This window comes from Tachypleus tridentatus, chromosome 10, assembly GCF_004210375.1.
Source record: "Tachypleus tridentatus isolate NWPU-2018 chromosome 10, ASM421037v1, whole genome shotgun sequence".
NCBI classification, from domain to species: domain Eukaryota; kingdom Metazoa; phylum Arthropoda; class Merostomata; order Xiphosura; family Limulidae; genus Tachypleus; species Tachypleus tridentatus.
The window spans coordinates 186,986,173-187,009,250 of NC_134834.1; the positions used below are offsets into that span (position 1 = coordinate 186,986,173).

Genomic DNA, 23,078 nt, shown 5'->3' on the forward strand with positions numbered 1-23,078 from the left:
AAATGCGATCCCTGGTGTTTAAAGTCAAACTATATGAAAATATGATAAGCAATAATGGAATTGGAATTTTAACCTTGGTAGCCATTGGTGAGTATATAGACTAAATAGCCAATCAGAGGTCCTGAGAGTTTAATTTTAAACTATTGATCAGAGGAAAGACAGACAGCCAAAAGTATCTGACAAATCAAGAACTTTGTTCAACTGTTTTAACCGAATAACGGTATTGACAGTCACTTTTATAACGCGCTCACAACCGAAAGTGAGTAGAATGTTCAGCGGTCTCACACCCAGAACCATACACCTTTCGAGGGTAAACACAAAAGGTTTAACCTTCAAAAATCACGCAATAACTAACTGTTTGTATAATAACTGCGTTCTAAAACTTGTATGAAACTTAGTTATTGTGTTTAAATTATGTTTACATTTAGTGTATAAATGTCACTGATTAAAGGTGTTTGGAGCTAACACATAAACATCGAATTAACACGTCGTTAAAATCTTCCATGCAAACAATCCAACATATTTCCACTACAAATTCTAAAGAATTCCCAGAGAGACATTCACATACCGCCGTTACACGTTTCCCTCGGATAATCCCCCCTGTGGCACAGCAGTATGTCTAAGGACTTACAAGTCTAAAATCCGAGTTTCGATACTCGCAGTGGGCAGACAGTCCATTGTGTATCCTTGTGCTCAGTTACCACAAACAAACTGTATTTGTTGTACCCTACTACTGACAAGGTCATTTTTTTTCACTCATATGGGGTGTGTTGCGACTATTGTATTAGTAGTTTATGGAACTAGTCTTAACTTGTTTAACGTATAAACTGTTGAATAAGATCCTCTAATGAAGTACATAAAAACAACTTAATTAAGACTGTTAGTAATTGTTTTAGTAAGTGTATTACCGGTTCATGACTAAACCTACCAAACAGTGTAACTGTCACCGAATTATCGATAATGTTAGTGAACGTACAAGATGCCTAAAAGTTGTGTCCAGACACCTCACGGTTCTGTTCAATGACCCTCTGTTTTAGTCTTTTACAAAAAACTCCTAATAAGGAGAAAATCTTTAATTAATGAGGTTGAAACTGAGGGTTGTCACGTTCGAGACTTGGTTGCTTAGTTACTTGAATTTATACGGAGTTGAGTATTCAATTCTCCATTGCTCTGTTGTTTTATTTTTGTTGTGTTTTTAAATTTTTATGAAGCTAAAAATTCATAATCTCACCCAGTTTTCTAAAGTTCACGGTTTACTGGAGAGACATTCACAGAATTGATGTTCGAACCTAGCCAGTAAATACACATGAAATAGCCTCTTATTATTTGACTTGATTTATTTAATGGCCACAGATGGCGCTTTAGAGTCATCACACCATCACATGTGCTGCAGTATAAGTGGTGAGAATCAATGTGTTAAAGGAACGTGATTTAACGGGCGCATATCTATCTGCCAAACAATCTCATATATTTTTTCGACGTTTTCTATTCGAAGTTCAGATTTCTGTGATGAGGAACGCGCTCCGCTTCTATTAAACGTTAAACTTCTTTGTGTTTTGTTGTTAAGCGCAAATCTACCGGATGTGTTATGTGTGCTCTGCCCACCGTAGATATCGATTGTTTGTTTTTGAATTTCGCGCAAAGCTACACCAAGGCTATCTGCACTAGCCGTCCCTAATTTAGCAGTGTAAGACTAGAAGGAACGCAGCTAGACATCACCACCCACCGCCAACTCTTGGGCTACTCTTTTACCAACGAATAGTGAGATTGAACATCACATTACATCACCACCACAGTTGAAAGAATAAGCATTTTTGATGAGAGAGGGATTCGTACCCACGACCCCTAGTTTGCGAGTATGACGCTCTAACCACCTGGCCATGGAGCGTCCCAACGTTACTGTGTGCGCTGATTCAATGTTTCCTTGCACTGACTGAGCTCCATATGTGGCAATGCAATACATTTTTACATAATCACAAATCCGAAATATATAGTATATTGTGAAGATGTTCGTAAACAAATAAATCATACTTTAAAATATGTATATTTTAGCAACTGTGTTTAATGTGGGTTTTAACTTTAAAAAATCAAAAAATCTAAATATTTGAAAAAACAAATCTTGCCAAGTGTTTGTATCATTTTAAATATACTTGATGCTAGGAAAGTACTTAACGGTTTGTACATGAGACATGTTTAAGAATAAATTTATTTACTTAGAAGTTCCAATGTGTATTTGCTTACAATAAATACAAGGTAATATATGGTTTGGTCTGGTTTGAATTTCGCGCAAAACTACTCGAGGACTATCTGCGATAATCGTCCCTAATTTAGCAGTGTCATACTACAGGGAAGGCAGCTAGTCATCACCACTCACCACCCACTCTTGGGCCGATATTTTATCAACGAATAGTGGGATTGACCGTCACATTATAACGCTCCCACGGCTGAAAGGGCGAAGCATGTTTTGGTGCGAGCGGGATTTGAACCCGCGAACCTCAGATTACGAATCGAACGCCTTCACCCACCTAGCCATGCCGTGCCCTTATATATGTGTATTAAGTAACTTGAATTTAACTTTCAAAATTTCAAGCAACAAACAAAGTATTTATTTCAACGAATACACAAAACAGGAAAACACACGACTTCTACTGTCTTAATAACTGAAACCAACTCACTTCACATACTTTTATTCCTAAAGATATAAACATTATACAGCATTTGGCAAAAACAAAATGATTTGGACCAGATCACATAGATATTTTACACATAAATACGTCAATGTTACAAACAATTAAAATGTTATATCTTTTTTTATTTCTTATTAAACATAAAGTCACAAAATATGCTGTGTTATTTTAATCGCAGGTATCGAAACCCAATTTTTGCGTTATAAACCTCATACTTACTGCTGGTCCAGGGGGAGAGATAAAAGAAACAATACAAGTTACGTGTGTAGTGACTGTTTGTTTTTTAATTTCGTGCAAGCTGCATGAGGGTTATCTCGCTAGCCGTCCCTAATTTAGCAGTGTAAGACTAGACAGAAGGCGAATATTCATCACCATCTACCGCCAACTCTTGGGCTGCTCTTTTACCAACGAATAGTGGGACTGACTGTCACATTAGAACGCCCCCACGGCTGAAAGGGCAAGCATGTTTGGAGCGACAGGATTTCAATTCCATGAACATCAGATTGCGAGCCGAGAGCCCTAACAACTTGGCCACGCCGGGCCCGTGCATGTACCCTAAAACTTTTAGTTTATCTGTTATCAAGCTTTAGTGAGCTTAAAATGTGGTTTGAAAGTTGAGACAGCAGAATTAATCTCTGAACATAGCTTCGGAAATTTTCACGGCCCACAAAATGCAAAATATCCACTTGAAATCCGAAAATGTCCAGAATCACGCACAGATAATGTGTTTACAATAAAATGCTAACATTTGTATTAGACGAAAATACTACAGAAAAGAATGCGACTGTGATGACGACGCTAGGGGGCGTGCTGGACAATAATAAATAAATTGTTTGTCTGTTTGTTTATTTTGTAATTTTGTGCAAAGCCGTCCCTAATTTAGCAGTGTAAAACTAGAGGAAAGGCAGCTAGTCATCACCACCCACAAACAACTCTTAGGCTACTCTTTTACCAACGAATAGTGGGATTGATTGTACCATTATAACGCCCCCACGGCTGAAAGGGCGAGCATGTTTGGTGTGACTAGATATAAATAAATAAAAATAATTATGTGGAGATAATAGAATTTTGTTTTAATACACATTAAAAAAATCATATCTCTAGCCAGGATTAGAATATTTGAAACATGCAACAAATGTTCATCTCAGATAGTTTTGACAAGAAGTTTCAAATATTTTGAAAGCTAAAACCCAAAACTAACGTAATGAAAATGTTATATTTTTCTACACAACCCATTAACACTCTTTAAAAAAAATTAATATATTAATATAATATCAGCGACTTTTACGTTTTAATTATTGTTTATTTCTAATCAAACACAAATGCCACCAGGGGTATCAAAACTCGGTTTCTAGGGGCGTGAGTCTGCAGACATACCGCAGTGCCTCTGGGGGCCATTTTGATGATTATAACTATCCGGTTCATTATAAGAGTTACAGTACATTTTTCCCGTTCATTATAAGAGTTACAGTACATTTGTCCGGTTTATTATAAGAGTTACAGTACATTTGTCCGGTTCATTATAAGAGTTACAGTACATTTGTCCGGTTCATTATGAGAGTTACAGTACATTTGTCCGGTTCATTATAAGAGTTACAGTACATTTGTCCGGTTCATTATAAGAGTTACAGTACATTTGTCCGGTTCATTATAAGAGTTACAGTACATTTGTCCGTTCAACTGAATTTTGCTCAAAGCTACCCAAGAGCTATTTCAGCTAGCCCTCCCTAATTTAGTAATGCTAAATCAGAGGAATGACAGCTTGTTAGCCCTGCCGACCGCGACCTCCCGAGCTACTCTTTTATCGATGATAGTAGGATTAACACTCACATTATAATGCTCTCGCAGCTGAAAGGGCGAGCTCGTTCCGTGACATGAATTCGAAGTTACTGTTATTATATTTCAGAATTAAACATAGATAATGTAATATGATTAAAGTGATTTTATTTGAAAGCTATGCGGTTTACCTAATCACAGTTTCAAATGAGAAATACGTGGTTTTCTTTTCACGATAATGACATACCCATGCTGTTAGTTGATCATTGTGCAAATAAATACTGAGATTTTTCATATACACTTTACAAATATAACAAGAAAAACTCTCCACTCTTTTCTTAGAAGTAAATTACTTTGGCAAAATTCCATTTAAACAATATGTACGAGTTAAAACTAATTAGGTTGTTTTTTTTTCTCTTCTTTCTCTGTCTTTTCTATCTTGAAACAAGGTTCGCGTGCATTCATAAACATGCTTGTGGTTCTGTGAAGAAGTAATTACTGAACCTCGTCTGTTTAGTAAAGTAGGTTTGGTTGGAATTTCGCGCAGAGCTGCACGAGGATTTATAGCGCCTCCACGGCTGAAAGGGCGAGCATGTTCAATGATGGGGATTCGAACCCGCAACCCTCAGATTGCGAGTCGTGCGCTCTAAACACCGGCCTAACAGAAAATAACGGGGGATGCTAACCAGGAACCTTCAGATCTTTCTGATAAGTTAACTTGTTATAAAATGTATACGTATTTTCCAGGTTTGTTTTAAATTTAATAAATCTGTAAATTAATGAAAACCAAAGTAATTGGAAGCAAGCTTAACAGCTTTTGTGTAACGTAAATAACTCAGTACGTTTTCTACGATTATTCATATGTGGTAGAATGAAACACATTTTTTTCGTAAAATAACAAAACACAAATGCAACCGATTTTTTAGGCCACAAAAATCGTGGGAGCGTTACATTATTAACAACTAATGTTTTACCACAGTACTCTTAGCAATGTCATTACTAGATTTTAGTTCGTGTGTTTGTGTTTCTTACAGCAAAGCCACATAGAGCTATCTGCTGAGTCCACCGAGGAGAATCAAACCTATGATTTTACCGTTGTAAATCCGAAGACTTACCGCTTTCACAGAGGGAGACATTTCAGTTCGTAATGTACAGCTTGGTGTTTTTTTAAATGACTACCTTTGACAAGTGACCGTAACATGAAAAAAGTTAGCCCGGGTTTGCATCTATGACATGATAAATTATAGAGCTGAGGAAAGGGTCTCCTTATCAATGACCTATTGCAATGAAAACATTGACTTTCAGAGATTTATGACATACAAACGTAATGAGAATGCTAAGAATATAGTGCTTAAACAAAATAAAAGTAGTGTGCTAAGTCGGGCATCGGCAATCAGTAGTGTGCTAAGTCAGGCATCGGCAATCCTTACAAAAAAAATACAACTTTTTTCTTGTTTCTATCTGAACCCTAAACATTTCGAGAGCCGCAATATGCCCTAACGCTGGGATAGCATTAAGTCTTTGGATTTACAGCGCTGAAATCGGAGGTTCAATGTTCCTGAAAGAAACTCAACTTTTCTTCAGAGTAAGACCAAAATCCGAGAGCTGCGGGTTGCCGACCCCTGGGTTATGAGATACTATACTTTACTAACAATAGCGTTTTTTTCACGCAGAAGTTACTTATAACAGGTTACTGATCTTTAAAACTCAGTCTGAAGATCAGAAACTAAATGACTTAGGTTTGTAAGTTACATAAACAAGCTGATATGTTAAGAGTATGTACATATACATATATATGTATAAAATATTAATACAGTAGTTAAGTAAAATAAAAAATTAATACTCGACAGTCAAGTAAAATAAGATATAATCCAAACCTTTGACAAATGATAATTTCTTGTAAACTAAAGCAAGTCCAACGAAAATTAAAAAACAACAATTCTGCACCAACCATTTATACTGGTATAATTTGTCTACTGGGCTACTAATTAGTGGCTTACCACCCTAAAGAAATACTTTCTTTTTCCTTCTTCTTTACTTTGGAAAGTAGTGACCTTCCCACAATTGTCTGCAGGTGGTGAAGGGCGATATAGATGTAGGCTTGAGCAACCACATCTCGCTCTCGTAACTTCTACTCTTTTTATTGTTTTAGTGCTTAAACATTTTATTATTTGTTAATTTCATCATGTGAGACTGGTAAACGAAGGTTTAAGACTGATAGACAGTGCATTCCAATTGCAATGTGGATCCTACTTTTTCAGTCACCTCCACCACCTACGGTACATTATATATCCCACATTGCAGCCTGTACCCTGGAGATCCTTTTGATTGATGCAACGTTTGTTATTTTTGTTTGAGCTTGTTTTTGTTTATTACAAATTACATATATATATATATATATACACACACACACACACGTCTACAACTTGATAAGCATGCCAACTTTTTCATTTCATTGATAAAATATTATTATACATGCAGTTCACTGAATGAAAACATTTTAAACAAAAGAAGTTAAAATTTGCCATCTTTCGATGAATCTATTTTATAACTGATTATTACACTTTGTTCGTTGATAATTTAAATGCTACAAATGCGGTTAGCATCATATGGAACAAGCTTTTGCGAGCAAATGAAGGGTTAACGCACAAAATAATTTTACTGAAAATGTTCGAGATACAATTTCAAGTAACGAAATTTTTTTCACAAATTGAGCCTAAATGTTAGGCCTAGCTTAGATAACCAAGTACTAAATAATACGTTTCAAACTTTGTTAAGCATAATTCGGTTAAGATTCAACATAGTAATGTGTTTTAGAATCTGTTGGGATTAGTTCATTTAAACTACAAAACATTGATGTTTTAGTTTCCGAAACACTTACATTAAACCTGGAGGGTCTTTCGTTTTATCGACAAAGAAAACTCGGAACTCTGTTTTCTTTAGAACTTAAAATATATCCAAGTATTTCAAAAGTGGTCAAAAACATATTGTCCAATTTCTTATGAAGCCCCTGTTAAGTGTCTTTTAACACAAAGTCCTTGTTAACACCAAAACAAGTATATTACATCACACTTCGCTAGCACACTATAAATTTTAAATCGAAATGTAATAATAAACAATTAAGCACTTGATTTAAACTTTAAAAAATCACCATATTTTTAACTGTTGACATCTAATTGAACGTATAACCTAAATGGTTCATAATTACTATACATACATTGTTATACCATTCAAAGGGTTACCAGTGTTGTTCTTTAATTGTCGTCATATTTACCACTGTTTTTGTTTGTTTTGCTTTTAATTTCACGCAAAGCTACACGAGGGCTATCTGCGCTAGCCGTCCTCAATTTGGAAGTGTAAGACTAGAGGGAAGGCAGCTAGTCATCACCACCCACCGCAAACTCTTTGGCTGCTCTTTTACCAATGAATAGTGGGATTGACCGAACAGTATAACGCTCCCATGGCTAAAAGGGCGAGCATGTTTGGTGTGACTGGGATTTAAACCCGCGACCCTCGGATTACGAGTCGATTGCCTTAGCCACCTGGCCATGCCGGGCTGAATATTTACTATATATTTATTTAACACAAACAATATCTCACTAACACTAATCCTGTGTATGTTTCACTACTTTTGGAACTTTGCCCATGGAGGCCGCCGGGGTTTCTTTTTTTTTCCTTTATGGAAGTACGTGTTTGTCTTTCTTAGAATATGTCCAGCGTTGTTTGTGTGTTTGTCTACAAATGCACGTTATATAATGTGGACTCGGCGATAAACAAGTTATGTTTATTCATGCAGGTTTTAAACCAAACTCAACACTGACCTGCTCATCACATTAACTGAATGTTACGTGCACGCCTTACTTGTATATACGTCATTTGGTTTTTAATAACCGTTTTATTCTATAATACAAGACGGACGTAATGTCTCCTGTACCGTAACGCTGCATGTGTGCGAACAAACAGTCACAGCCACCTAGAGTATAGTTAGTTGCCCGATGGTTAATTATAATATGAAAGATTTGTACTCGCCACAACGCAGTCAGTGCGGTGTAAAATGGTCACACTGTACAGTGAAACGAGACCGATGGACATTCGCCTTGTTTAAATAAGTTTTGGTTGTGCCAAGTTCATGTTTAGCTTACAATTAATTGTGACGGCTGGTGAAATTAAAGTTTGTTTGTTGTCTAAACTGGGGTTTGTTTGCGCCCATGATGACAACCCTGTAACTTGTATTAAATCGTCAATCAGCTAGAACATAGCCGTTCATGCTAAGTTTTAGTATTTGTTACGTATATTAGTAGGTAATAGGCGTAGCCAATGGTAAATATTTTAGTATACCGTACACATGTCTGATGTGATGTGGATAATGTAATTTAACGCTAATGGCGACTGAAAAACAACAGCTAAATCTAATGTCCATTAATTTCGTACACTGAAGAGAAAGTTTTCTATTTTGTATTTAAGTTCAATTCATATCTTGAAACCCGATAAACAAACTAATAATGAATATCTTTGTTTTTAATTTAAAGTTTGTTCTACAGTAAAACTAAACTTTGTGAATAATAATATTATCGTTACATTTACTTTCGAAAGTTATGGTTAGGGATTAGGGCTAATAAATCTGACTACGAAAATCTTCGTGAATGTATGTAACCTTAATACTAAATAATAATAACTTATCATCACAATAAGCTATGCACTTGCTGCGAAACTATAAATCAACCTGACAATCAGTATGGCGAGTTAAAATTTGACTCTTTTTTTTTTTTTTTTCTTCACATTTCTACTTGGAAAGATTACAATGCATTGTTTCATCAGTTGGATATCCTCGTTGTGAACGACGTATTCGGCCGTAAACCTAATAATATCAAACTAGTTTCGGTCAGTCTAGGAGGTTTAGACTAGTCCTAAATACAATATTTAAGCTATTATAAAAGTAAAAATAATATCAATCGATATTCTAATTAGTTAGTAGTGTCAATTAATGCGTATTAACATAAAACTATTTTGTTGAATTCCGCAACAAGTCACGTGATTGTTACCTACATTTACCGAACCCTGTTTTGAAAATTGTAGACCAGAAGATAGACAGCTAGTCGACACTGCTCACTACCAATTCCTGGACTACTCTAATCGAATAATGGAATTTGACAGTAAAAAGAACGATTATTTATTATTAATTTTCGATAATGGAGCAAGGAATACCGATTTACAATCTGGCACCGAGAAGGAAAAAAAAAAAACTAACCGTGGCCGAAATGCAGTTTGAAGAAAGGGAAAACAACGTGACGGTTACCTAGTCTTCCCAAACAGGAGTTCCCGGGAACGGATATTTCCCTTCAACCTCGCACGAGAGAATAATTAATGGCTATTGTCGTTTTTAGAAATACTGGCGGGAAGTGTTTTTGAGAGAAAGCTGTGAAGAAAACAAGATAAAGTCTACGTTTCTCCACCGGTTATTGATGATGACCAAAAATGATGTCCTACGCTAGACCCTAAAGACTGACTGAAGTTTAAAACAGTGTTAGTAAAAAGTTTACAATGGTTAAATATTAACCGCTGATCGAAAACTTACAGTGTAACTTCCCCAAACGTTACGTCAGCAATTCTAACAAGTTCCAGATGCAATAAGAAGTAATCGACAGCACTGGTAACCTCGAGCTCTATTTGCTACCTGGGACTGATTCAAGTCAAGTGAATTTGGCCATTTTACTAACAGTTGCCCTAACGTGGGACAACAGTAAAGTTTGACGAAACAACATTTAGATGAAACCAGTGTTTTCATAAATTCAGTTACACTTTTCGATTTGTCACGGTTTTCTAGGGCATTTGTTTTGAATTTCGCGCAAAACTACACCAGGGCTATCTGCGTTAGCCGTTCCTAATTTAGCAGTGTAATACTAGAGGGAAGGCAGCTAGTCTGAAAAGGCGAGCATGTTGGTGCAACGGGGACTCGAACCCGTGACCATCAGATTACGAGTCGAATGCCTTAACCCACCTAGCCATGCCGGGCCTGTGTATTTGCACATACACAAGTTCTGGGAACAAGGCTGCTAGTGCCGTTTCTATTTGAAATACTGGTAATGGACGATAAAACATGAAGCGAACAACAGATTTTACGTTTTTCGTAAGTAGGTTATATCCTATTCATTATTGTCACTTTAACGGTATTAGATAAAATGGTACGTACAAACATAAATACATACATACATACACACACTATATATAGTATGCCTTTTTATTTTGATGTGTTTTTTTTCCAATTGTTAATTTACTATATGCATTTAGGACTAACCTGAATCACTAAAGCTGCCAGAATGTTATGAAATATTATTGGAGTTATGGTCGAAAATGTTGCTACCAACGAGTGTACCTGATGAACCTATGCATTGTAAGTAATAACAGTCTGTTAAATTAATAGTTTATAAGGATTTCGAACTCATGTATAACACATATACTAACGATAAACACGTTGTTTTCAACTCAAACTGTTTACAATTTTGGTAAATTACAAAAATGCCCAAAAAACTATCATTGTTCTTATTTTCTCATGAGAAGTCTACTGACGTAGTGATAAGAGAAAACAGAATTATTATCGTATTAACAACACCCATGATTTGTAGCTTCAACAATGTATTATGATATATAATTAGGAGTTTCTAAAAGCATTGTTGTTCAAACACGATATCAAGCTAGTTTTTGTTTAGTCTACCGAGGAACGTAGCATATGGAATATTTTTTCCAGCAAAAATGAGCCTACCATCGAAATGACCAAAAATGACGCGTTTCTTTCGTGTTTTTTTCCGAGCCCGTTACGGTCCATTTTACAGATAAATTTCTAGCTCAGATATTAAAATAGTGCATTGTTACTGGAAGTAAAGGTACCTAATATTTCAGTCAGGGTATGACTTTAGTTCACATGGCTACAGTTTGTTCTAAAACTTCAAGTTTTCAAAAAGTTCATTGGAATACGGATAGACCGTAAAGACTAGACGCTGAGAAAATACATTTCGTAACGGTGATTTATGTACAGTAATTAACCGTAGATTTTCTCTGCGTCTTCAAAGTTCTCTGTCGCTGACGTCTTCACCTTTAACACTATTCAGTATCCAAACAAGGAAGTCTGAAAGAAATAAAAAAAATCACCTGTTAAAAGTATAATTCAGAAGATTTAACAATGCTTGTTATCTAGTTAAAGTATAACATATAATTCATTTACCTTTATTTTTTTTAACTAAAGCGAGAAACTCTGTCGCTGATATTTTTCTACCTGCCATAGCGAACAAATATATAAAAATATACCTCTATTACTCGGGTGTTTTATTAAACTTTGTGAAATACTTACCTATACAAGTACGATCTCACACCTGGCCGGCCTCTTAATACAAGCAGGTTCTAACAAGTATAATCTTACATCTGGCTCTACAATCACCAACTTACAAACAGGTAATGTTTATTATAAACAGAATTATCGTTAGTTTGATAGATTAATTTTTCATAGTTTCTTTAACCTGAAATTTTAAATCAGGAATACTTCATTTGTGGTAGCCCACAAACCACTAGAGGGCTACAGAGATCGTACACAGTGGGATATCTCCGCTGTTTCCAACAGCATGTCGAAACCTGGTTTTTAACATTTCACACTTACCGCTGTGGCACGGAAAGAGGACGATGACTTTAACATAAGTAGGAGCGGTTAAAGTGAGAGATTTTGAAATCTTTTGATTGGCTCATGTAAAAAAAAATAACCAAAATTTCGCCGACCTCAACATACGAAGCACAGATCAAGCAACATATACGTCGGTTCTTCCGACGAGAGGCCACGAAAACAGAAGGTGTGTAGATAACTGGAATGCTGTAGTCACTTAATGCCTTATTCAAACAAGAGGGAATCCTCAAGAGCCGCGGCTGTAATTAGATCTCAAGTCGGACAAGAGATGGAGCTACGAGGTGTGTGCTTGTAAGCAATACAGCCGTTCTATGAGCATGTGCTTCGTGGCTAATAACGTGCCACGATTGTTGACGATATAATCTCATAGCAGTTGCATTTGTTTATTTTGATTTTACACACAAACATATGCACAATGGGATATCTCCGTTGTGCCCACCACGGGTTTCAAAACCCTATATTTAACGTTATAAGCCTAGACAGTTAGATAACATATAACACTAATAAGCAATAAAGCCCAAACGAGGTATTTACACACACCACGTTCAGTAAATGTGTAACTCGAATGATCTCTGAAAAAACTTGGCTCTTGTGCGCATGATCAGACCAAGTAAAACAAAACGGAAATCTTTCCATCTTAAAGATGCGCACATTACTATTGATTGATTTTAACATAATTACCAATGATGTAAAATCAATTTTACTTTCTTTCCATGGCGAAGACATACGAAGTGGTTCTCTGGCATGTAACTGACGAAAATAACCACTGCTTTAAATAACCCCTATACCTTTCGCGTTTAAATCAATTTTCAATGAAAAATTATAGTAGTGGGAACTGCTTTGAAGGAAAATTTCCAATCTAAATCGTAGATAACTCCCGAAAGTGAATATGGTAATGGCACGAGCGAATTACGAAAAATGAAATAAACTGATCTATACTTATGTAATTTGCTTCTTTAAGCGATAGTTTTGTTGATACACAACTGAAAATACACGTTCTAAAATAAACAAAAAAAAACGTTATTCTGTACATACTAATTTAAGACACATTACATGAACGAAATTAGCTTTCAACTTACTTATAGAAAAATGGACATTTAAATAGTGGGATCAAACTTTTCCAAACCTCACGTGAAGGTTACACAGTAATCGCGAGAGAATTCTGATAAAATGTACACGATCAACTTAATCGAGAATGAATACAGTTTGAGTTTTGCTAAACTTTAATGATATACGTAATTTATTTTTACGTAAGTTGCTTAGCAAAAACAAAATGGTAAACTAAGATAATAGATGGCGACCCAGCAGCTGATTTAAGGCTTAGAGCCTCGTTAGTCACTAAATCAGAGGGAAAAAAACAAAAAAAACCCGTCAGATGTCGTAACTAACACTATTTCACTTTAAACAATAACAAAACTAAATAACGGAGTCTATTTCAGACAGATGTGTGTGTTTTTCTTATAGCAAAGCCACATCGGGCTATCTGCTTAGCTCCCCGAGGGGAATCGAACCCCTGATTTTAGCGTTGTAAATCCGGAGACATATTTCAGACAGAAAAAATAAACACATCAAACTAATAAAGATGTGATTAACAAGGTGATAGACAACCTTTTCTTCAAGCGAAGATACATTAGACTGTCTACTGTGTCAACTGGGGATCGAATCTCGGATTTTAGCGTTGTAAATCCATAGATTTACCGCTGTCTCACCGGGACACTAACAAAACTCAACTAGGCACAATACTTCGCACTGTTAAATCTCAATCATTACTTGAAATAAAAAAAAAAATGTATGCCCGCTTATAATCAGAGAACCGCTGAACCGACTGTCACCAGACCTCAAACAAAACACACACCCAAACATACTCATTAATAATTTAGTTACTCTATACCAGTATTAAAGTGTAAATTATGCCGGATGCTTTGTTCGAGCTATTTACTTCCGCATTACGAATCAAGCTTAAAACAAAACTATGAATGAAAACTATGTTTAAAGAAAACTTTGCGCACTACGTAATCGCATAAATCCTGGTGAACGTAATAAAATAACACAACATCGTGCGTAAAAGTTAAATACTTGGATATTAAACGTAACGAAGTGACGAAAGACTTGAAATTAGAAAATGGAGTTTGGACAGATCTCTCTCTCTCTCTCCTCGTTTCCTTCTCATACGTTGTCTCCTAGCTGGAAAACTGGTCAACAAATGCCTGCTTAACCCTGAAACTTCGAATTCTTTAAGGACGCAGGTGGTCAGAGTTCTAGCCATCAAATCGATCGAAAATTCAACAAGAATTTTGCAAAAATAGATAAGAAGATAAAACAGGCATTGTCGAGCGTTACATAGTCAAACGTGTGCCTAATTTCAACACTTTCCTGGGTCACTTCAGGTTAAACAGTTTTCTTAGGGAACTGTAAAGTTTATCTGGACTAGTTAACACTTTGTTAAAACCAAACGTTTCTCAGCTTAAGATCACATTTGAGAAAAACTTACAAATACGAGAGAATCCGTTAACATCTGATTAATACATAGAAACAACATGAAGCTCAACCAACAGAGGTTAATTACTTATATATAATTTGTTCTTTATAAAGAATGTCATACTTCACTGTAATGCGATCTTCTACGTAGAATAAAACCTATGATATTAGATATATAGAGGGGCGTAGATCCTGGGGGGATGGGGTATACATCCCCCTTCATTTTAGGAGGGGGTATGGTGCATACAATCATCCCCCTACAGTGTGGTCTGTTGAATTGTTTTATTGCATCACAGGCCTACAAATTGTGTTTGTTCTTGTGAGTCTCGTGTTCTTACCAATTGAATTACATAATTAGGCCTAGATGTAGGCTTTTTCAGTAGCCGAAATGTACATCTTTAATATAGGCGTGCTTCTAAGCTTTTCGATCTAAGCGATAGTTCGTAAGTATTAGTCAGTAGGCCTAAGTATACAAGCAAGTATCGTGGCAACAAGATTACTCTGTGACTGCATGTTTACAGCTTTTAGATTCATGTAATCAGAGATTACCAATTTTCAAATTGAACAGTCCACATAAGTGGTTGCAAAAATCATCCCCCCCATCGGGTGTAAAAAATCTATGCCCCTGGATATATACTTAATAAACATTACACGTACGTATGTTCTACTCGAACACGACTGACATCACATCTCGTGCTCTTGAAATTCAAACCAGTTAATTACAAAATTTTAAAAAAAATCGAGTATACAGGAGGTATATGGTCTCAGATGACGACAGACTGATGGTACCACGGCGAGATAAAGTTACGAACCACAATAATTTTCATTGTACAAAGAGAAACTGTAATGACTTGGGGTATGTACATACAGAAACATGTATCGTGGCAGACACTTCATCCGATACATCGAGTCCTAGATTTATTTATCATATTAAGCATTTTGTTTTGATATTATCATTGTAATGGTATTACAATGGTAACAATAAAAATATCAAGCAAAGAATACTGTTTGAGTTAATTTAAAAAAACAATACTGTTTTATATCCCTCTACCGTTATACCATTTGTAAACTCGGTTAAAAAGTAGCCAAGCCTAATGGCGACTTCATAACAATTATTGTTTGCGTTCGTTGCATTGTTAATTTAGTGTTGATTGGTTGCATTGTTAACTGTTTATAAAGAATACATTACCTAAGTTACCTTTTACACGGAAATCAGCTTTCTTGATACAAATAACTGAATAACATATATTTAAGATATGGGAACATTTCAAATATCTACGTTTTAAGAAATACGAAGTGAGACCAAATTACTGAGCCTTGTTCTTCCTATGTGTGTGTGAAAGAAGGCATACTTCAAATTTAATGAACACCGAGTATTTTAAATTTGAAGATGAAAAGTTTCAATGATTTCACTATAGTATCATTTAACGTTATAAAGATGACCAAGCTTTATAACACGTAACGAACTGATACCAGAAATCAACAAACTTTTTATAATACCAATATGTTGTTTTCATGTTACCATTTTGCTTTACAACATCTCCAGGAGCGTTTGGTAAAATTGAAACCGAAACTGGCAGTACGAAGTTTCAAATGGTTTAAACAATAATTTACATTGGAATATATAGCGTGCGTTTGCATAGCGTGCTTTTGACATAATAAATGTTAAAGATTATTTCTGAAAGAAAACTACTGTTGAAATAATTGATTGTTACCTGTACTACACAAAGGTTATAACATAAGTTACAGAGTGACGTAACAAAAAAGTAGGATAAAAACAATAATTAAAATTATTTTATTTTGTACTGCACGTTTCGGTTTGCGTTTTAGCGAGAGCTCCTAAAGGAGTTAGAAAACGAAACGTTGAGTGTTTAACAAAATAAAAGCAACATTTTGGTGTTATAAGGTCGTTTATATCTGGTATTAAAACGTCTTTTATACACCAATGTGCACTACAGAAATTAAATAACAACTCGTAACAAACTAATACCATCAAATCGGTTGCTATGGCAGCTTATTAGCATATACGCATTGTCGTGCAGAGAGGTGGGTACAAGTGTTAACATTTTTCTTTTATTAATTTGTCTAAGATTATTGTACGAACTATTTTTGTCGTTACGTTTTCATTTTATTCCTTAATATCTCTGGATTTCCATAAGAAGCTCACTCTGTCTAATGTTTCATTTACTCCAAAAATGAACAGTGTTTAACTTTGACAACGAAAGCAGAACCACGGATACGACATTCATTTTGCTCTTACGACATCGGTATCGCTCGAAATCATAGGAGTCACTCCGCACTTGAAGTACAGCGACCTCTCACGCTAGCTTGTTATAAAAATTTATGAGTGGAGGTTCTTTTGAAATAAGTTTCGAATAATTAATTGCACGTTTTAATAATCGTTATTTTGAAAGCTTGTTTAAAATATTCAGCTGATCTACTAAGACTGAGGGATAAAAAAAGTTCGTTTTCATACATTTCTTTGCATTAAGATTAATTTTGAGTGAAACAAAAGTAATTATTGATGAAGGTTGAAAATGTATATTACTTTGTGCAGAAAAGGTCTACATCACCTTATATGGTTATCACCTGACATCACGTGAAGCACACGTACCGAATATTGCCACAACTCTAGTTAAACACTGCATGTGACTCCTATAATTTATATATATGTATATATATATATTTCTATTTTGTTATGTTTTTAAAGAAGTTGTAAGTACAGCCCGATAATTCGCACCGATCTGTAGAAAACTGAAACTTATATTTTTTACAAAACTCTTCTTAAATTCAATTAAAATGCGCTGGTTAAACTTCAAGATTAACACGTTTAATGTACTCTATGAGTGGTACTTACTTCTAGTAGCTCACCGTTAAGTCTGAATGATGGCTTATAACGCTAAAACTAGGTAGGCTTTCGCAACCCATTGTGGGTACAGCACAGACACCCCATTGTGTAGCTTTGTGCTTAACTAATAAACAATACAAAACCAACAGTGGATCAGTGCTAAGTTTATAAACTTAAAACACTAAAATCCGCGGTTCGATACGTAGCCTTGCGTTAGAAAAAAAAATCCCTAGTTAAACCTACAGATTCAAATGCTGGGATCATAATAACGGATAATATAAACTGGGGCAGTTTCTGTTGGGAACTGAAACCCTGATTTCGACTAAGATTTGTTATTAAATAACATTACATCTAACACTCACCACCTGGGAAGGTCCGAGGTTTCAGTAGCAACGTCGAGACGACTCCGGATACTTCTCTTTTAGCTCAGCCTTGAAGTGACGGAAAAGAATCCTGTTTCTCTCCTGGTCAACGTCTTTGTTCTTGTGAAAAGACGAGGCCGTTTTCCAGCCGTCGTGGACAACGAATGCGTTGTTTAAAACGGCAAACCTGTATCCCGCGACGTATAACTCACAAACCTGTGACAAAAACAAATAAAATCGATAAATTAGTTACTTATTATTTTAAAATCACATCGGATGGTGTGGTGGTGGGGGGACCGTTACCCAAAAAATATTTAAACTTAGGAGTAGCTCCATCTATTAGTACCCTGACCATAAATAATTTAATTGGTGTTAATTTAAAATATTGGCTGAATTATCTAAAAACACTGCTTGGAACGGTACTCTGTGCAGAGAATTTCTTAGAGAATTCTAGAACGAAGTCACCTTCCCCCCATTATTCTTCTGCATTTCTCCTACAAACGATGATGCGACTGCCCATAATAAGTCCACAAAATTCATCATGCCATTGGTGAAACTGTTCCGTGTTTCTGTAATTCTTGATTAAATGTTATCCGTACAACTCGTGATTTCACTGTTTAAATATCGCAAATCCCCAGGAGATTACTGCAGTTTCGAGTGCTTCACCAACTGCTACATGTCACCCCCCCCCCAATCATTCAATAAGTGGCTGGCAACCTCTGCAGTTCCGGTGGTTCTTGAGGGTCGCTGATTCGAATCCCCGTCACACCAAACATGCTCACCCTTTCAGCCGTGGGGGCGTTATAATATGACAGTCAATCCCACTATTCGTTGGTAAAAGAGTAGCCCAAGAGTTGGCGGTGGGTGGTGATGACTAGCTGCCTTCCCTCTAGTCTTACAGCTAAATTAAGGATGGCTAGCGCAGATAGCCCTTGTGTAGCTTTGTGCGAAATTCAAAAACAAACAAACGCCAGTTAAGCGCTTAATTCGCGAGAGAGCGTGCGAAATCGCGAGATTTCATAAAATTGTGGGCCGAGTTTTCCCACTTTTACTTCAATCTAAGATCGCCTTCAAAGTTTTTCAGGACTTTTTGCTGCTAGATGGTAAATGGAATTTGATTTTTGTTGAAAAATCGTTTTAAAAAAATGGTTTTCGACGCTAGTTTTCAAAATGCCAATAAAATTTAAACGAGATCCCGGATACTGACATGGGGAAATTAGAAACGTATCTGATTTCGAGTAGAAACGAAGTAACTAAAACATACAAGTACTTTGAGGAAGAATGCCTCCAAAAAAGTAAGACGGGTCACAAAGTTACCGTAAGGGTTATTTTGTTCACACGGAGGTGATGACCTCCAGGTCACAGCGAAAGTGCAAAACATTTGACTGTGTGATTTGACCTTAATGGAAACTTGACGGTGTGCAAATGTGTTGCAGGGGATATGCCCCAGTAAGTTATAATACTTCGATTTACATCTAGATTTTGACCTGTTCATTATTTTGCAATTGGAAATATGTTGGTTAATGTATTTTACAAATCACTTCGGGTTGCAACCAGTGCAGAACCAGGTCTATTTGTGATAAGTATATGTCCCCCCCCCCTTGTGTCACGTAGTAGTGAAGTTATGATGTACTTTTTATTCAAGTACAAAATAATGAAATTCTAAATCAAGATGTTACAAGTTTACATCTCAGAGAAAATCTGAATTTAAATAAATTTTACTTGTCTAAACATTTGAGGCACACCACGTTATAATAAATAGCATAATATATCCTCACTCGATTGTAGGTTTCACATAGGCCCCATTTACCAGTCACGTCCTTTCACGATCCCCAATTACTTTCATAGCTACCTAAAAGGTAGATTGGGGTTATATCCCCCCTTAAAGAAAAAAAAAAGACGTTAGGGCCCCTCACAGCGGCGCTTGAGCACGTATGCCAAGTTTAATCACGTTAGATTGTGCGTTGGGATGTGATCATAATGTCAAAAGTGGTGCCCCAGAATCCTGAAGGGTAGTTATATGAGGAGTTACCGGTAGGAGCCCAAAATCTGGCACCAAACTATACCCACAATATTAGCCTGGGTGACGTAACGTGCGCAATGGTATCGTTATATTCAAAAAGGAATATTAGTATCATATACAACAAAACATTAGTTTCAATATTTTGTTAAAACTAACGGCACACTAAAGCTCAAAGATGCGATGTTGTGGTCTGAAACAAATTTAGTTTGAATTTCGCGCAAAGCTGCACGAGGGCTATCTTTGCTAGCCGTCCCTAATTTAGCAGTGTAAGACTAGAGAGAAGGCAGTTAATCATCACCACCCACCGCCAACTCTTGGGCCACTATTTTACCAACGAATATGGGATTGACCGTAACTTTATAACGCTCCCTCGGCTGAAAGGGCAAGCATGGCTGGTGTGACGGGGACTCGAACCCGCGACCTTCAGAGATGTTAGAAAGTAATTAGTTTATAAAGTACCAGTCTTCCGATAATATCTGTGCATATGATTCATTACGTTTATATACAACCAGTTACATATATATAACATAGAATGTGCCACAAAGCATTTTATGTCAGCATTTTCCTGTAAAATGCAAATGAATTTGAATAAATCTGCAACACAAGTTTCGCTCAACCGTTTTCAAACGAGTGTAATCCTATTACGACATTCATAGTTAAATTATCCCATAACATTCGTGAGAAGCTTGTTTCGCTCCGTTGCTTTTGTTTCTCCAACGGCGCCAATATCCCGTTTTATCTAATCACGTATAATCTCGCGGACTACGTTAACGGGTCACGCACCCGCAAACAAAATGGAGAGTGGACCGATATCGGGCCTGACTCCTCTCCACCTACGCTTGTCGGTAATTGTGGACCGCGTACGTGTTCGGTCTATCCTACGAACCATCTTTTTAATCTTGAGGGTTCATTGTTTGCGCACCATCATGAGTGTTTGTTTTAGAGCAAAGCCACTAGGTCACCTGCAGAGGGCGGAGAATCGAGCCACAGATTTTTAGCATCGTGAGCCCTCAAACTTACTGCTGTTTCACCACTTTTACGCACTTTTGAACTCAATTTCCCCCCTACCGATAACTCGCCTTTTCAGTGCAGTCTCTTCGAAAAACGAACTGATTTCTGAATTTACTTTTGGTCTTAAGAACGTTAAAATTCCACGATCAGTGATAAATGGTATCACCAGCTAAACTTTTCTTTACGAGTAGTGACAACCTATTACTCACTTTAAAAGGCCATGGTTTGAATGTGTGATAAAGCTCTGCATTTCGGGAGCTAGCAAGTCACGTCGGAAACGTGAAATACGGAAAAATATTTCCCGCGCATATCTTACATTCGCCCTCTTACGGTATAGTGAGCCCTAGTGGTTATCGCGTCGAATCATGGGACCTTAGCATTCATGATTCGCGTCCCATTTCTGAGGGTGAATTATAAAGAGTACTTCAACAGTTGACGGGTGACACTCTTTACCAGTTGCCTTTGCTGTAGTTTATCATTTCACGATTAGAGATTGCTAGCTAAAGTCAACCATTGTCTCGTTTTGCACGAATAATGTTTATATTTGAAGCTAAGTGACCCTCGGTGGCACAGTGGTATGTCTGCGGACTCACACCGCAAGAAACCGGGTTTTGATACCCGTAGTGGGCAGAGCACACACAGTTCATTGTGTAGCTTGTGCTTAATTTGAAACACTCACTCACTTGAAGTGAAGCACAAAGCTACACAGTGAGTTATCTGTGCTCTGCCAACCAAATGTATAAAACCCGGTTTCTAGCCTTGTAATTGCACGAACAATAAAACAATTTATGGTGTAAAAAAGACTTGTAACCTGCCACAAATAAAAGTCTCTAAATGAGCTTTTTTATATACGAGAGGAAACAAAATATTAAAATAAGCAAATTCAAAATGTTTTATAAATCCATTTGTAATCTTTCCTTCGGTTTTATTTATTTATTTTCCTAGTGAACAAAAGCGAGTTCCTGATTACAACAGTGGCCCCTAAAGAAAACTTCCGGAAATTGCAACATTTGTTGACATTTTCCGAATCGCACAGGTCTGCGAATTTAAATTTCATAAAAGTTGTGTTTTGGTTTTAATAACGAATTTTCCATAATTGAGCTTCGCAGAAATAATATTCATTTTTTTTTTCCTGTCACTATAAGGATTTTTTTTTTTTTCACAAATGAGAAGGAAGATACAAATGTAACAAAATATGTTTGGATGATACGCACAAACTCTTGTTGTCATAGCGACGAAATAAAGAATATTAAAAAGAAAAAAATTCAAGTACCCGCACGAAAAAATACTATCCAGAAATAGCACGTCAAGCCGCCTGATAACCGTTTATATACTAGTGGTGTGTTTCTCAGGGGTTCCAGAACAATCGATAAGACTCTTGCATTGCAATTGGTCTATAGGTATCTATGCCCAGTTCTAGTCAATATTTTAGGCATAACAAAACGTGAACCGATTTCTATGAAAATGGTTTACTTGTGTGAGAGTACACATGACGTTCTATGTGATGAGGAAAGACGGATACCGTTGCCCGATTCAGCGGAGAGAAATTATTGTAAAATATGTAAGACTTTTAATACAATAAGAAAAATTGCAGGCCCGTTTAATAAGTTAAGAATATTTGAATCAGGTTTCGTTTTGGCTTTGTGTTTAAGCGGGTATCGAAATTCGATTTTTAGCATTGTAAGTTTGCAGACTTACCACTGAGCCCGTGAGGGGGGGTTAATCACATAAACTAAATGCCAGTAGGTGATAGGCAAAAATTGTACCTGAATTAGCAGTTAGAAGATTGCCCAAGGGAAGCCCGGTGTCATTTAATAGCTCTAGATGAAACATATTATTTTATTTCAATATCTGTTCTGTCATAAAGTAATTTGATAAGTACAACTAGAAGTGTACCTGTTTTTGTTTCTTCTCTCCGTTTAGTAGATATGGATAGATATTCATTGTGATAGGTTCTTCAATTAGAAAATTATTCTGTCTCTGCTGTGCTAGGTTTTGGTTTGGTTTGGTTTGTTTTGAAGTTCGCGCAAAGCTACACAGGGCTACCTGTGCTAGCCGTCCCCAATTTAGCAGTCTAAGACTAGAGGGAGGGCAGCTAGTCATCACCATCCACCGCGAACTCTTGGACTACTCTTTTACCAACAAACAGTGAAAGTAACCGTCACATTATAACGCCCCCCACGGCTGAAAGGGCGAGTATGTTTGGTGCAACGGGGATTCGAAC

The 23,078-nt window shown here is 36.5% G+C and overlaps 1 protein-coding gene across 1 annotated transcript in view; it reads right to left on the reverse strand.

Annotated features, from left to right (window-relative positions):
• Positions 1-2,641: 2,641 nt before the first annotated feature.
• The window catches only part of LOC143231149 (beta-1,4-glucuronyltransferase 1-like), a 68,697-nt gene continuing 48,260 nt past the window's right edge, over positions 2,642-23,078 (reverse strand). Inside the window, exons 4-5 of the mRNA XM_076465788.1 lie at positions 17,821-18,036; positions 2,642-11,586 (exon numbers count right to left, since the gene is read on the reverse strand). Of these exons, the coding sequence (XP_076321903.1) occupies positions 17,842-18,036 (195 nt within the window). The 3' untranslated portion in view covers positions 2,642-11,586; positions 17,821-17,841. The remainder of the gene's footprint in view (positions 11,587-17,820; positions 18,037-23,078) is intronic.